We start from the raw sequence: 16,820 nt of genomic DNA on the forward strand, positions 1-16,820 counted from the left end.
TTTCCAGAAAGTGTTAAAATATCGGCTTTATATTTATTTTACTACGTTCGCCTTTCTCTTGTATTTGATGAGTTTTTCGTGTACGGCTAAAAACAATTTCGACTGCATGATTTTGATAAAGTCAGCCTTCATTTATTCGGTTGTATTTTCGAGTCAGTGCTGCCGTTGTTCTCAGCATTCATGCCGTTGGACTTATTGGACCAACCCTGATAATTAATTATTACCCTGCTGCTTTCTTTGCCTGCGAGGCTACCCATCCATCTTCATCAGCCCTGTTTCCACCTAACTTATCTTACGTCCTTCCCACGGCAGTTTGGTTCTGTGATTTATTATTTACCTGTAACGAAGAAGGATAAAAAGACTACAGTGATGAGTTAAGTCAGACTTTGAACAGTTTCCTTTTTCGCTTCCCGCGTTCCTTCCTGCCTGTAAATCGAAAGATAAGCCCACATAGTCCGAGTGACCTTTGAATTAATAGCTCATTCAGCATAACATGCTCATGGTATATTGTCAAAAAATATGCTTAAACGAGAATGACTAATTTTAAAATTTCATGAAAAAATTAATTAACCAAGTAATTAACAAACTTAAGCAAGTTTTATGAGAAGATTTGGAAATTGAAAATTATTCACAATTTTTTGAACACGAAAAATTTTTTTCGACTGAATGAATGTGAAAATGGCGTGAATGAAGTCGAAAATGGATAAATATTTAATACCCGTTTACCCTTTTATATACCCTATACACCAATAGGGCGATCACACAAGCAGGCAATGCTCAGGCCCATTTTGTTGCTCCCAAGGCAATTTTTCCTCCCAAATACTCAGCCTCCAATTTCCCCGAAGAATTACCCCTTCACCTCTTAACTCGTGTTAAATTCTACCGCTTTGTGGTTTTTCCTGGTTTGGATTGAAAATATTCCTCCCTAAATTTGCCTAATATAAATTGACGCAGCCTCAGTCATTGAAAAATTTCACTTATCAAACTCCCTTTTCAGCCTCAATTTATTTCAGGCATTGTTTTAATAAAACCCCGACTAAACTAAATTTACCCCAAAATGCGATAACAGCGCCCAATTCTAAGCTGCTATCTGGTGAATCAAGTATAGTATCAGTATTAAAAAAAAACTTATCAATCAAAACTTGTTTCCTTCTAATGAATACCTCGCCGCATTAGTTGGTTGCATAATTTATTTATTTTTAGTTTGAAACGAAGATCAGGAGAAGAGCATTTTTGTTGGACTTTTTTTCCTCCTCATCAGATTTAATGGAAATTACCTTTCGCAGAAGTCTGCACAAGGTAAGAGCAATAATAACTAATCTTAAGGTTCGCTTTTCTGTCTCATTTTATAATCCGCTTCACATAAATTTTAATTCGCCAGATTTGATTATAATTTCAAGTCTGGCTAATGTTAGACTCAAAAAACTCTCTTTGTCATTTGCATACATTACAGTTGAAAAATCTGGGCATTTAATACCCTCAGAAATATTTTTTTGTCTGCTATCAGGTTAAAATAAGGCGTATTTACGCACGCATAGCTCTAGCTTCAATGCTAGATGGTCAGTCCTTAATAATACATGTCGCTTTCGTCTCTTCCCTGAATATGCCCTATTATGCTCGCAATTTAGCCCATACATTGCTTTTTCTTCATTTTCTTCCTCTATATCTTTTGCGTCTCAGCTTTCCATTGTTATTTTTGCCGCTGAATCTGTTTTTTTTCTATTTTTCTTCCTGACACAAAAATTTCTATTATTTATTTGACTGAATCTGAATTCGAACAAAATCGGGAAGCCGCGCTTTGTGAAAAAACTCTAACGTTAAATGAGGTCAGGAGGTTTGTTCTTTAAAATTTTAGTTTTAAGTTGTGAGGTTAAACGATAAACTCTTTCAGGAAATTTTATCATAATGTTTTTTGTTCAAAAACTCAGCAAAAAAAACCTCAAACTTATTTGAACTTTGAATAGTTTGTTTTAAATAGTAGGTTTAACTTTTGTTTTTAGAATTAGTCTAAATTGGAAGAGAAAGTTTTCAAGTTGTAGGAAGTTGATTTCATATTTAACAATTTGCTATCGTTTGGGAGTTGGGAGTCTCCATAATCATAAAACGATGAAAAATTTTTTTGGGAGCAGTCGAAGTTTTGCACTCTTGTAAATAAGCTATGCGCTACTGCAACAGTTCATAACTTGTTTAGCTCGGTGTGCGACCCTCTATCCTAATTAAACTAGTTTTTTTTATTAGCCCCCGGCCTGCTCAGTGCAGGGCCAACCGTGGGGGCTCCAGCCATGAACGAAGCGGGATTCGAACGCATGACCCTCGTGTTGAGAGACATGTGCCTAACGGCTGCTCTTCAACTAGTGAACGTACGTGACTCAAACTACTTTTTCCAGCATCAAACTAATTATATCTACCTGTTTATATGACAAAATCAGTTTAAAAATGGAAATTTCATGATGCATTATCAGTCTCAAAGTGTGTATTTTTTATTTAATTCTTCCAGCTCAAATATAATTTCTATCGACACTACTTATTTCCTACAAGAACTTATATTTGATAAAGAAGTTTTGATAAAGAATCGAAGATTCAAAAAGATTGTTCATAAATTTCTGGCACCCATATGCTTGTTTGATTTATTCTAGTGGCTAGCGTATACGACCATCAGTGGACAAGTTATATTCGATGTCCCTTCAAAATTTCTTCAGTGGTGCCATCTATACTCAAACAAACTGCTGATATCTCGTCATTAGACCATATTTAGCACCTTAAGTTTTCTGAAGTTCTATAATTATTTAATGAAACAAAATTTTACTATCATTTATCATCATCACATTTCAAAAACAGCTATAGACTCAACAATTTTGAAGTTTTACATGAAAGAAACGTAAAAGTAATTATAATAAATCAAGATAGAAAAAAATACTATGTTCTGATTTTAGCTAATTTAAGTTTTCCTGGAGCAGGAAGAACAGTTTCCAAGGTTTTGTCATGATAACTCGCTGGAATTAAAGCTGATCTTGGAAAATAATTCAGATGACATCGTTTTTATTTCAGTGGGTAAACATTGAGTAAGTGTATTTTTGGTTTTAATTTGCGACACTAATTTTCTGCTGACCAGCCTTTGAATTTTTGCAAAGGCTTCTTGGCAGTCATGGCAATTTAGTTTTGAGAAGCGAGGTGCCAAACTTTTATCTTTTTTTTTCTAAATTTAAATTTGCAACTTATTGTTTTTGTAAATTAGGGTGTGTTTGGTGGTTCAGGAAAACATATCTGCATTCGCAAAACTGTTTTTGCACGTGATTATTGCGATTTTGTATTTACAGACTTTATACTGACTAATTAAACATTATATACAGATTACTTTTTGATTTTCTCAGCTTTCACGCATAACAAATTATATGAGTGAAACAAAGACGAAATTCTTATGTGTGATTTTCACTTTTTTAAATGCTAATGTTTCACTTGAAAAGAAACTATTGCAATCAGTATCAGTGACAAACGAGTTTTTTGAAGCAAAGATAACTGTTTTTCTATGATCCTCAAATGATATATAAATCAAAACATATTTTAATTTACATATAATTTATAAATCACACATGATTTACATAAACATTGTAAAATCAAAACACGCTAAGAAGGTTGACCTTAGAGCTGGTATTTAGAGAAGTTTTGCTTAAAATCATTTGTATTCACCGCGCGAGCTCTTCGGCTTCAAAAACTTATTCAAACTCTGAGAGAGATTTTTCTTGAGTGCATTTATTTTTTTGTTTTTCGGACTAAAAACAGAAATAAATGTTTCGAAAATTTTTATTTTATTTTTGAGATTTTAAGTGAAAAGCCAGTATCAAAATTGGTTATAATCAATTGCAATTTGATTTTGTCAAAAAATCATCTTTTTTGGGCCCAAAACATTTGACAACAATTGCTTCTTTGAAAACTCTACTCTCTACAGCTCGCTAGATCCATGTTTTTTCTATAATAGTTCCTTTTCTAATAAATTTTTTGTAATTTTAAGTTTTGGTTAATAGGGAGGAGGAAATTATTTGAGATGAAAACAATTCAGAAGACGCCCTCTGTATTAAAACTTACAAGAGCATCTGTTTTTATCAAATGAGTAATGTAAAACTTTTGCAAAAAGGGTGTGCGGCCTGCTCGATTTCTAATCCTAAACTTTCTCAAATTGCGAAACGATTCCATTCCCTCCTTCAACGTTTGTCTCTTTTTCTGTTTGGTAAGATGTTTGGCCTCCTCTCTCCCCCAGACGTTTCGACAAAGTTTTTTTGGTCATTCTTATAGAGGCCAAAAACTCCATTTTTGGAAACTTTTAGCCTCAAATGTTTTATTAAATAACAGCTAAATAATCCATTTTTAATTAATTGGTTAAATCGATCAGTTTTCAATTTTATAGACACTGACAATAAAACTCAAACTTAATCAATTTTTGTCCATGGAGCTCTATTGAGGGCAATACACTGTCAATCCGGACCTACCACAATTTTTAAAAGTCTAATAATTGGCCATATGACTAGTTTGTGAAATCAGTTGTCAAATTGGAAGACCACATTGAATTACAGATATAGTTTTTGTACTTTCCGTGTGGTGTTTTTGTTTTATAAAACATTTTGGTAGATTTTTTTCAGTAGCTGAAAATTATGGCTAAAGTGAGATGGATTGTAATTCATTAAACTAGTCAAACTTGTGTCAGTAGCTAGATTTAAAAGTTTTGTCTGTCGTCTCCCATACTTAAATTTTTTATCAAATAAGTACAGGAGACGAAAAAGAACACTTGGTTGACCTTTTTTGTACACGAAAAGAGATCAGAGGTTTATATGTTTTCGCTTCGGATTCACCACAAAAATTTCATTCCAATTATCGCCTCTTCGCCCCTTCCTCATTTTGGTTGCCAAATTTTTCCAAAGGGTCCTTCCATTTGGTATAGCTTTATGACATCAATTTTTCGCCGAACAACCTCAAAGTTTCTCTAAAGGCGCCTTAGGTGCTAATATGACTAATTTCGAGGGCGGAGCGCGCGCCCAAAAAAGCGCAATTTTTTGATCAAAATTTTTCAAAAAAGTCTCAAAACGCAGAAAGTTTTTTTTCGCAAAATGTGGTCTGTCGACAAAAGTTTTTGAAATCCCCCCCCCCCTTTCGAGAAAACCTTGGCTCCGCCCCTGTAACAATTCAAACTTATTGGTCAAGATGTTTTATCATTTTATCTAAAATTTTTTAAATCAGGCTGTATTTATTTTTAAATGAAAAGAATTTCTTAGTTTTTCGTATTATACATTTTTTACTTTATTTATTTATTACAATATACTGTTGCCTAAAATGGAGGCGGAGCAATAAGCAGAATGGTCCAACTGTAGAATGGGTCCTTGAGCAGAAAAACAGAAAAATATTGACTTAAGTTAGTTCATACGGGCTAATTGATAAAACAATTATTAGAATCGTCAAAAACTACCACGAAAATGAAAAAATTAAGCATGAATTGAATATTTTCATTGAGTTATATATTAAATTTTTAAAAAATTCTGGATTAAATTACTCAAACTATGCATAAATTGTTCGTTGCTCTGGTATTATTGACATTTTTGATAATTAATTTACCGATTAGCTGAAAAAAGTTGATATTTTTCAGGTTTTCTGCTCTTGGACCCTTTCTGCTGTTAGACCATTCTGCTTATTGACTGGCCACCGCCTAAAATATACACAACCCTCGCGAGGGGATTTTTCAGTCAATTTTTTGCCTCGTTTAATTTAAAAATAGTTCAGGGGTGGATCTATTGTTATATCATGGAGGATTTTTGCAAAGTTTTTGAAAATATGGTCAATTTTTTCCTTCAAAAATGACAACAAAATTTCTAGCTCACTCGAACGCCATAAAAGGCAAAGTAGGCATTCTGTTTTACGCCACGGGTTATTTGAAAGAAAGTGTGTCAAAAAAGTTCAACTGCGTTTTTTCGATGCGCGCTCCGCTCTCAACGTTATTGACTCCATCATGGCTCACGCTCAACATCTATAGTCAAAATAGTGCTTTAAGAAACTAGTTTTACAGTCTGGGCTGCTGCAAAAGCAAAAACTTTTGACCCCCATGTTTCCTCAATTTAAACTGAAACTTAATCAGGATCGAAAGCGGACATTGTGCGACTCAAAAAGTCAAGAGAAAATAATGGTCGACCCATACGGTCGATACCCCGGGTTGACCTCCATAGACCGAAAATGCTACTCATACAATTTCATACACTTAGTCTATGGAAAAATGCTAGTCATACAAATATCATGCATTTTTGCAAAATGAGTTTAATCGAATTTTAAAGGAATTTTATAGTTGTTTTGGTATCGAAATTGGTGTCTCCTCATAAATAAGAGGAAAAAAATGGTATGAAAAAAAAATGCTAACCATACAATTTCCATATATGGAAATTGTATGATTAGAATTTTTTCAAAAAAAAAATTTTTCTGAAAAAAAAAGCTTTGAACAATCAATTCAACTGCTGGCAAAGCATTTAAGCGTTTTTTGGGCTGCTACGACTGAAAACTTTGACTTTTTTATTTTTGTTTTCTGAAAAAAACACTAGTCATACAATTTCCATATATGGAAATTGTATGACTAGCATTTTTTTGATGGCGACGACAAAAATTTTTCTAAGTATTTTTGAAATTGCCCCCAAAAATGTTTTTTTTTCAACCGCAAATTGATTTTCGTATTCAAACAAACATTTTTTGGAAAAAAAATTTTGCATGCAAAATTTATTTTTTTGTGTGCATAACATAGTCCTGGATATACTAATATTGGATTTTTTTTCTTTTCTCTTCATAACTTTTTTCAAAAACGCTTAAAACTCCTAGTTCTTTTGTATGACATGTTTTTGAATGCCTTGATCAATGTTTGGTAATTTAAAAATTCAAATTTTAGAAAAAAATCATTTTTGAAATTATTGCCAAAATTTAAAAGTTCATTACTTTCGTTATATTGTTTGTCTGAGACAGAAGTAACACATATCAGGCTGTTTCCAATGCATTTTCAATGCGAGAAGGCCAAACCGTTGGTTACTACGTTTGAGTAATCAAGGTTTATGTCATTTGTGTTCGGTTACGAACACAACCAAAAAATTTAGAGAAATTAAAATGTAAAAAATCAATATTTTTGGTTTATGGAAAAATGCTAGTCATACATTTCCATATATGAAAAAAATACTAATCATAGACCTTTCATGCAATTTTCTGTACGTATGGAATTGCATGAAAAGTGTATGACTAGCATTTTTCCATATATGGAAATTGTATGACTAGTATTTTTGGTCATCCCGGGACTCCAGTGGAGCACTTCCAGCCTCTTGATGCGATTAGCCGAATTTCCAACCCCTCGGTGAAGAGGTATATTAGCAAAGCCCAATCATTCGTAATTTCGAGAAAATTGCGCCGGACTTTTATTACGCTGTTTTTGATGTTAGAAACTCAAACATCAATTTATTTATTTTAACGATTTCAAGTTTTTGTCATTTATCATTACTTCTACTTACTTTAGTTTTTTGAAACCAAATCAACCACCTTTGGCTAGAAAAAACGAGAAAATTGCAAGAAAAAAACAAGAAAAAATATTGTAAAAAAATTTCCATCAATTTTCGATCTTTTTTTTAAATTGTTTAATTTGTTTGATTTTCTTCATAGCGATTCAAACCTTCTGTGCTACTTGCACAGCAACCAGCAAAATCTTTGTTAAATTCAGTTTTTAGGTATTTCGATCTAATCAATCATCTATTTGCTAAACCGGATTTCAGCTGCTATAGTATGCCTGAATATAGATGCGTGGTCAGAAGATTAAACGTTTTTTATTTCCACGTTACAGCTATCAATCTCGATATCCTCAGCTTTTAATTTAAAAAAATTTCATTGCCTTATGGTTAGATGTATTAAATTTTTTAAGAGTACTAAAAAAATTGACGGTGCTTCAATCACATGAAAATAGAATGTTATTCAGCAAAAGAAACGATAGTACACTTAAGGTAGTTTTTCATTACTATCATTAAAATAATTTATTTAAGAATCTAGAAGCGCTGCCGCCTAATTTCAGTTTTATAACATTCCTAATTTATGACCTGGGAATACCTGAGTTCACCAAACAGCATTTGGTGTGCAACTTCAATTGATGCATAAAACTTTTTAAATTATCAATGATTAAAGGAAAAGAGCTGCGAGAAATTCATTCTTACTGCAAATTTCCTTTTGCCTGAAAAAAAAAGAAAATCAATCAATAAAGAAGCAAAAAAATTGAGGAGCGCTGCCGTATTGAGGAGCGTGTAAAGGTTGGTATTATTTTTCATGCATGTTTTTATAGACAAAAATTTTGTTTCTCGGGTTAATTTTCCAATTTTCATTTCATTAACAAGAAATGACACTTTATACCGTTTTACGCCATATAATTTCAAATAACTATACAGCATATGGTATGGCATATTTTTAATAATGAGTTCCTACTTCTTATGGTCTTAATTTCGGGGATTAGTTCCACCGTGGCTATCTACCTTGAGTTATTTTTCCACCTGTCTCTATGAGCAGATGATTTAAGGAGCAGACAGGTTAAAAAGCAGACATTTCTTCGGTTATAGACAGTTACCTATAGACAAGAGCTTATTGGTATAAAGAGACAACAGATTAAAGGTAGACATTTTGGTTCATTGATTTTTGGTATTAGTTTAGAAATTTGAAGAAAACTTTTTAGATCTCCCTAAATTTAAGTGTTTTGAAAATCTTTTAGGCAGATAGGTAGTTTTCAGTTTAAATTTTAAAAATATTTTTAGGAAATGTTTGAAAAATAGTTAAAAATCGGAGATTGAATAACAAATTGGAAAAAAATTGAAAAAACAGAAAAAATTGAAGAAAACTGAAACATCTAGTTTAGCCGCTTCACAAATTACGGGTTTACAGAAACATCTAATTTGAGAGTACATCTGCTCTTTTTTGTGTCTGCCTTGTGCCCGTTTGACCATTGCCCTTCCCACACAAGTACAACACACGACTGCGTATATTTGATAATCTGCCTTCTTTTGGAGGGAAATCATCTGAATCAATTTTGAACTACCTGGTGCGTGTACAACCAAACACATCATCGTGTGCTGCTGTGCTAGAAGAAGGGGCAGTCCCTCTTGGCAGAATGACTGAATGGCATAACGTTATATTGACCGAATGGCATAACCAATCAGAATTCAGTGTTTAAAAACGTGGATTAAAACATGACAATGCATTTAGACTTTTTGACAATTTAAAAAATGTTTTATTTCGACATTTCTGCCATTTGAGCTTTCTGTCATGAGAATAAATGAAAGAAAAAAGAAAATGTTTTTTTTTTCAACTATACAAACTGTACACTTGATTGAAATCTGAAATCAGAAAAAAGTATATATTCGCATACATACAATCGGGACAATAAAAACGTGTTATCACAAACAAGATTTTATAGTCTTCATAAATTGTATATATACTCTCTTCCGAGCTTTAATTTTTTTCCTCATTTAACAAATTCAGCCTTCCTGTTTCCTTAATCGAAACTCATTACCGCCCTTTACCATTTTATGAAGCGGACTGAATTTCAAATCCTTGTGTAAAAATTGCGTCTCGGATTGATTTAAATTGAATGCGACTATTTTTCCACTGCTTTTTATCCCCGGTATGCCAATTTAAAAAGCCTTGCGTTGAATTTCTCTAAAAAACTGATAAAATTAGTACCATAAGATCTAGTTAATAATCCTCAATGCAGAAACAGGGGGTTTAAAAAGTGTCAACTATTTAAAATGACTGCATTAGGTTTATTTAGAAGGAAATCTTACCAAGGCTAGAGGCGTAGATTATTAACTAGATCCATGGTATACTAATGCAATGTCAAAACCCTCAAAAAACTTCAAATAAAAAATAAGGCTGCCCAAATTCTAGACAATACCTAATCAGTGCAAGTATAGAATCTACGTTTAACAATTGACATCATATAAGCTTTTTATCTAAATTTTTCTGATTTACGTCATATTCTGTTTTTTTTTTCCCAATTCTGTAACTATATAGTAAATTCTCTTGAAAATATCGGATAATCGTTGCCAACTTTTGTCTGTTTTGCCTCTAATTGCGTTTACTTTCAAACTAGCTACTACCTATCTTTTGAGAGTACAATGGTATTAACGGTAGCATTTCCGCATATATTCTCTTAATGTCAACTTACTCTTCATATAATCTGTTCAGAATTAAACGTTTCTTCGCAATGGAAAAACAAATGAAAAAGAATTTTTTTTTCCGAATTCAAATTTATACTCTTGAGAATTGAATAGAATTGCACCCAATTGGGGAACTCAATCAATTTTTTAAAAAATGCCCGGCCTAATTTGACTTCCTAGCCCGTATTGTTTGGCGTTGATCTTTGTATTTATACCTATTGCACTAAATTTGGTTTAAATTGTCTCAAAAAATTGAACAAAATGTTGATCTTCTGAGCTGAATGAGCTTCAGCTTAATAAATTATAGTTTTTGTTATCAAATTTAAATGAGATTTATTGTGTAGGAACTGCAATAATAACAGTTTATGAGCAAAATGGCAGCGCAGCAGGCGAAGAATTTGTTCAACCGCCTGTCCCGCGTGAACTACTCGGAGTTCCAAAATCCAGACTCGACAACTTCAGACAGGACTCCGCTCTATCAGGAGCAGGAGGAAGAGGATTTCGGACCACCACTCGGCGACAACAACAGCAACACCACCAACTACTCAAAGTAAGATACAGCCGTCATATTTAAAAAAAATTGTCTCAATTTTAACAAACATAAATTAACAAGAACACGGCCATGACGGGCTGTAATTTTGTTTGCAGTCCTACTCTCTGTTGGCAAGCTTGCAACGAGCTGGCGCAGTCGTGATGGTCATTATTAACTTATACCGTAGAAGCAAAGTTAATTTGACTATATTTTTGGTGTTTGTTTTTTTTACAATGCATTGTTCATTTTGTGTTGAATTATGAAATAAGATTTAAACAATTTAATATTGAAACCGTAAAAGAGTGAAATAATTAGGTTTTAAAGATTATATTTATAAACTGAATGGTGTCAAACTGGTACAAGTTTTTACTCGACATCGAGACAACTTGTATGAACTTTTTTATAAAGTTGAATCACAACCAAAAGGCTTCAATATGACACCAAACTTGAATCTTTACGAGTTGTGTTTTGATTTAGCCGAAATTGAAAAAAAAATGTACCCGCTGACTTTGTGAAGTGGTCGGAATAAGTTCGAATTAATTAACGCAATTACTTATTACTTGAACGTGGAATTGATTCTTTTGTACTTGTACTAGTTTGCAAACTCACTATCTGCCATGGTATGCTAAAAATCTTAATTAGACGTTTCGCGTAAATTTGGCTGAAAGTTTCAGCCGTTACTCGTCTGTAATTGTTACTAATTAATAAAAATAAAAAAAAAATTACCACTTTTTGAAAAAAAAAATTGGTCACGTCCTAAATTTTTTAAATTGTTAATTGTTGGCGACTAAGCATTAATCTAAACAAAGAGATCACCTTATTGGCAGTGAGTAATTTAAAAAATTTCATTCAACGTTAGAGACTTCTGTTGCATTTTGTAAACTTATAAAGGTTGATGGAACCACATATTCAAATGTTAGCATTTCTTAGGTGAACTTACCTTTTCACTCAAAACAAAAGTATATTTTTTAAAGAGTAATGAACTAAGTGAGTAATCTTATACAGGTCTTAATTATTTTTTTTGTTTTTTGTTTTCAGGGAAAAGTACCAAGATTTGTTCAAGCTTGATTTTGATGCTTCGTGGTTTGTCTTGTGATTTCTTTTGAAGTTCAGTGCATTTCCATTGTTGAAAGGAAGGCAACCTCCACTTTAGAACAGCAAAAACGTAAAGGCCATGAAAAAGGTGATCGACTTCTAGTTTCGAAAGTGAAATTTAAATATCAGACTTTCCAGGGAATTATCTTCTTTACGTATTGATCTAGTTTTCTCAAATTGGGTTAGTTTTGTCAAAAAAGTTTCAATCAAAAATTGTTCTACAAATTCGAGGAGCTTTAAAACCGTCTACTATTTTCTTCGAAATTCAAAAGTTGAAGATATTTCAAAAATCAAGTCAGTTTTTTTTTCAATTTCGTTGCGTTCATTACTTTTTTCTAACTGTCATTTGGCTATGTTTTGTTTTGCTTTTCAATACAATATCACAATATCAGAACCAAACCTAGCGTAAAATGTTAGTCATTGGTTTTTTATTTTTTGTTCTCATTCTTAAAATTCAGACTTTAAAGCGATGTCGGAACATTCAGGGTTTTGCCCTAATATAAGCAGTTTTGGTAATGACGTTATCAGTTTTTGAGCATAGTTAATTTAGACAGGACTTAAGATAATCGGGTATTGCTCGGCTCCGCAGTCCTGGATACGAGCATCATTATATTATGTAGGATTAAAAAGAAAGCTAAGCCTCTTTTTTCATCGAACTAAATTTTTCAAAAAGCAACAGTTGATTAATGGAATCGGCTATCGGGTTCACTGTTGTGAAATTTGTTTTTTTTTCGGGAGGGAGAAATATTGCTGCGTAACATTATCTGCTTTTTTAATTAGATTTTTTTTAAATGTGTGGCCAAATTTCATCTTTTGCTATGAAAGAGTATCGATTATTTCCGATACTAATGCAGCTTTTAAGCCGCCCAAATTTCTAATTAAAGACTTTAGATCCATTAAACGATAACAGTTCAGCTCGGAAAAAAATATATTTCTGTTTTCTTCCCATCTTTTGAAAATTTTATTATATTTTGTTATAAGTTCAGACGAATGCATTTAGTTTAAAATGTTAAAAGGTAAAACGCTAAAAAAAGACGGAAGTTAAATATTATTTTCATATTGTAAGACAGAATAAAGTGGTAGTTATTCTTGTTGAAAAATTGAATGGTCTTGATTAAATTGACAAAAAAAGTCTTTTTGTTCTCATTTGTGTTTAAATTCGTAAGTGATTATTTCTTAACTATTATTTTGTCTTGAATGTTGTCAATACTGCTTTATTTTTCTATAATTTTGAAGATTAAAAAAGAATGAAGTCTGTAATTTATTGATTATTATTTCTGATGCTCATTACGTCAATATTTTTTTCTCTCAGGAAGTAAAAGCAAATTAACAGAAAACGCATATTACTTTCACCAGGTACTCTGTAGCTTTTTTTCGCTAAAAATTGTTTAATTAATTTTATAATATCTCGGCGAGATAATTGGAAAGACTTGAGCCGAGCTTTTTTATATCTTATCAAATTCTGACACTATCTCTCGATTCGATTTACTAACATCGATTTATCAATAACCATCATTTTTAAAATAACTTATTTAAAACTTCACTTCAGGAGTGCCTCTGCTCCGAATCCAGCTTCAAATCAATTTCACGACCACCCTGGATCAAATCAGTCGAGTGGGGGAGTAGGAAGAGGAGGAGGCTACGGAACCCAGCTATCCATGCCTGGAGGGGGGTTCCTGAGATCAAACCAACAGACCCCCATGAACTACAGGTGACCCCTCCTTTATGATATTAGATTGATAGGAAATGTGACAGAAAATGATTTGTTATAATATATATTTTTCAGTCTATATTTTTGGTCTGATGATCCAACCATTATCGATTTCAAATTTTGTTATAACGTGTAGGTAAATCCTTAAAAACATTTAAAAATTTTGATCTTTTTTTTGAAAATTTTTTTCTCGCGGTTCTTTTTTTTATTTATTTTGCAAAAACAGATAAAAACAATGATCTGAACCCGGTAAACTTAAGAATTGATGTATAATTTGAAAATAAAAATTGGGAAACAGTTTGGTAAAACAACTGGAGGATCATGTTTGTTTTCTGATATATGTTTGTCGAAAAAAAAACAGGATGCAAATATTTTCATTTTATATCACAGCACTATAGCCAATGGACAAGTGGGGGGAGATGGAATTGCAGGGGAGGGGGTAGGAGGGGGAGTTCCGATGCAGCAGACTCATAACTACAGTCCAGGAGTCGCTATCCCGACGTTGACAGTAGACGATGTCGTCGAGGACCTGGGGTTTGGAATGTACCAGGTTGGTGGCAATCATATTTGTGGCAAAAATATGGAGAGTTTTCTTTTTCTGTTTTTTTTTGTTTTAGGGCCCAAAAGCAGCCTTTTTGGCTTTTAAAAAGTGGCTCATAATACTTAGATATGAATGGTTGAAAAGAGTTATTATGAAAGAAATTCTGAAAAATATTTTAGAGAGAATATTACTTCAATTTTGGTAAATATGAGTCATACAACAGAAAAGCCCCAAAACAGATCCCCACGGGATATTTGTATTATTCAAGTGTATTGAATATCAAATTTTAGATGACCAAAAATTTGATCGAAGCTTTGCAAAAAGTACCGAAAGAGGGGGGGGGGGGGTTTCCTATTATAGCTGGTGAATAGCTAGTATAATTTGTATCATCTGTATTTTCAAGCGACTCTTTTTCATTTCCTTGATTTTTCTCATTGAAATTAAGCCTCCTGACTTATGGACGCTATCAAAAATTGCTTCCCAGTTTTTTTTTGGTTCAAAAGAGTCTATTCTTTGACAATTTTCACTTTTTTTATTGAACTGTTGATTGAAACATCGTTTGATGCCCACCTGCAGTTGTGTTTTGATAAGAGCATAATGCTAAGGAGCAATTGGAACCATATATATTGAGGATTATGACTCCGTTAAGTATGAAAACGTCATTTCTAAAGTTAATCACAAGCGCATTAGGTGAACAGAAATTGTGCTTGGAAAAATCAATGATGGTGGCGGAAAAAAGAGCAACTTCAGCTTTGATTCAATAAGCGCCTGATGTTTTTCCTTCAAATTGAATCAAATTTTTAATCAAGACCAAAGAGTTAGTCAGGGCTTTGAAGATGTAATCTCTTTGAAGTAAATGACAAAGTGGAAGGCAATATTGAATTCTGAATCGATCTACAGAAATCTGATTTATTTCTAAGGTGCTCAATTCTCAATTTCCATGTTTTACTGCAATAAAAATCAGCTTCATTTGCAAAAACAGTTTATTTAAGCTGTTCAAGGAATGCGTTTTAGTTAACTTTAACTATGGACCTCTGTAACTTTCCCCCCTTTTGGCAAAAGGGCGTGGAGATTCGTTACTAGGTACTATGTTCACATACAGGCGCGGATCTAGGAATTTCTCGAGGGGGGAGGGAGGGGGCGGATTTTCAAAATTTTTTTGAAAATTTCATCGAACTTTTTTTAGGTCGACCAAATTGATTTTCTGAGCTCTCCCAAACCACTATAAAACTATAAAGACCCTAATTTGACAAAACTTTCTGCGTCGCAGGCAAACTTTTAAAAAAGGCCAAAAAGAGGCGTTTTTAGCCTTTTTTTTGGAAAAAATCGACCAAAAAATTGCTTTTTTTGGCGCGCACTCCCCCCTCAAAATTAGTATAGACTGGCGCCGAAGCACCTTTAGAAAATTTTTAAGGTCAAACAGCCAAAAATTGATATCTCAAAATAGTACAAAGGATGACTCTTTGGGTCGGCAGGGGGTCGAGTCCCTGAAGAGAGGGCGTCCGCCCCCTAACCCCCCCCCCCTAAATCCGCTACTGTTCACATATGCTTAACCATTAATTTATTTCTTTTTAAGGGGGGGATAGTTAGAGAGATACTTAATTATGGATAGTATTATAATTCTATTAATTAATATTAATTATATTGCTCTACCGAGTTATTTTAACTTAAATATCAGATTTAACTTTCAGCTTTTACTATTTTTCTATGAAGGGTATTAAAGGGTAGATAAAAATCACGAAAACACAAGAATGAACAATTGCAGAACGTATTGCCGAAGATTTAAAGCTCAAATTTTCTGCTTATGAGACCATCTAAATTTTAGAGACCCAACTAACATTTTTGTGCCGTGAACGGGATTGAAAATGATCCAAAGTTGTACTAAAAAATTGAGAGAAGTTCATGTATTAAAGATAGGCTTTTTTCCAAAAACAAAAGTTGGAAAATGTACGCATTTTCATATTAATTGTGTTCAGGGGCGGATCTACGATTTTCTCGGGAAAACTTTCTGTGCCGCTGTCAAGTTTTTGAAAAAAAACAGGTCAAAAATGCCGGTCAGCTCTCCATCAAAAAAATAGAGAAATTTCAGGGTCCGTCAGCCAAAAATTGATATCTCAAAACAGTACAAACGGGGGTCGGCAAGCAAGGCGTCCGCCCAACCCACCCCCGCCCCCTAAATCCGCTACTGATTGTGTTCCAGGTTAAAATCGTGGCTCTCGCCGGCTTGGCCTGGATGGCCGAGTCCATGATGGTGAACGTGCTCGGAGTTCTCGGACCCGAGATCTACTGCAAGTGGCAGTTGTCGGCCGACGCCGAGGCCGCCATCGCTATCTCTGGCTTCCTCGGACTCATGCTCGGCTGTGTGTTCTTCGGAGTCGTGTTCGATCGGTTCGGGCGGCGCTTCGGAATGCTATTGTCAGTCGGGTGGTCGGCGGTGTTCTGTTTGATCACAGCTTTTTCTACTCGCTACGTGTTTCTGTTGATCAATGTGTTCTTGATGAACTTCGGAGCTGGAGCCAGCAGTTTGGCAGCTGTTTATTCCACCGAGTTCATTCCAGGTGAACATTATATGCGTCCTATTTTCTAACCGATTATCATAAACAACATATAGGAGGCTATGATTTGCTGAGGTTAACTCTAACATTAAGATTAAATAATTTGTTAAATAGAGTTTAAGTTGTGACATTTGGTTAAAACATTAGATAAATAAAAGTTTTCAAATGGCTAAAATTAAATTAAATTAGT

The 16,820-nt window shown here is 33.5% G+C and overlaps 1 protein-coding gene across 6 annotated transcripts in view; it reads left to right on the forward strand.

Annotated features, from left to right (window-relative positions):
* The first annotated feature begins 575 nt into the window (after positions 1-575).
* Positions 576-16,820, forward strand: part of LOC134842425 (synaptic vesicle 2-related protein-like) — a 34,037-nt gene continuing 17,792 nt past the window's right edge. The window contains exons 1-5 of one of the 6 annotated variants that reach the window (XM_063858754.1): positions 576-1,299; positions 10,541-10,746; positions 13,373-13,534; positions 13,925-14,084; positions 16,276-16,633. In XM_063858754.1, coding sequence (XP_063714824.1) covers positions 10,562-10,746; positions 13,373-13,534; positions 13,925-14,084; positions 16,276-16,633 — 865 coding nt within the window. In that variant the 5' untranslated portion in view covers positions 576-1,299; positions 10,541-10,561. Of the gene's footprint in view, positions 1,300-1,542; positions 1,835-7,984; positions 8,301-9,380; positions 9,662-10,540; positions 10,747-13,089; positions 13,180-13,372; positions 13,535-13,924; positions 14,085-16,275; positions 16,634-16,820 lie in introns of those variants that run through there. The other 5 variants (XM_063858756.1, XM_063858758.1, XM_063858757.1 and 2 more) reach the window with 5 other exon arrangements.

Source organism: Symsagittifera roscoffensis, chromosome 3 (genome assembly GCF_963678635.1).
Source record: "Symsagittifera roscoffensis chromosome 3, txSymRosc1.1, whole genome shotgun sequence".
NCBI classification, from domain to species: Eukaryota; Metazoa; Xenacoelomorpha; order Acoela; family Convolutidae; genus Symsagittifera; species Symsagittifera roscoffensis.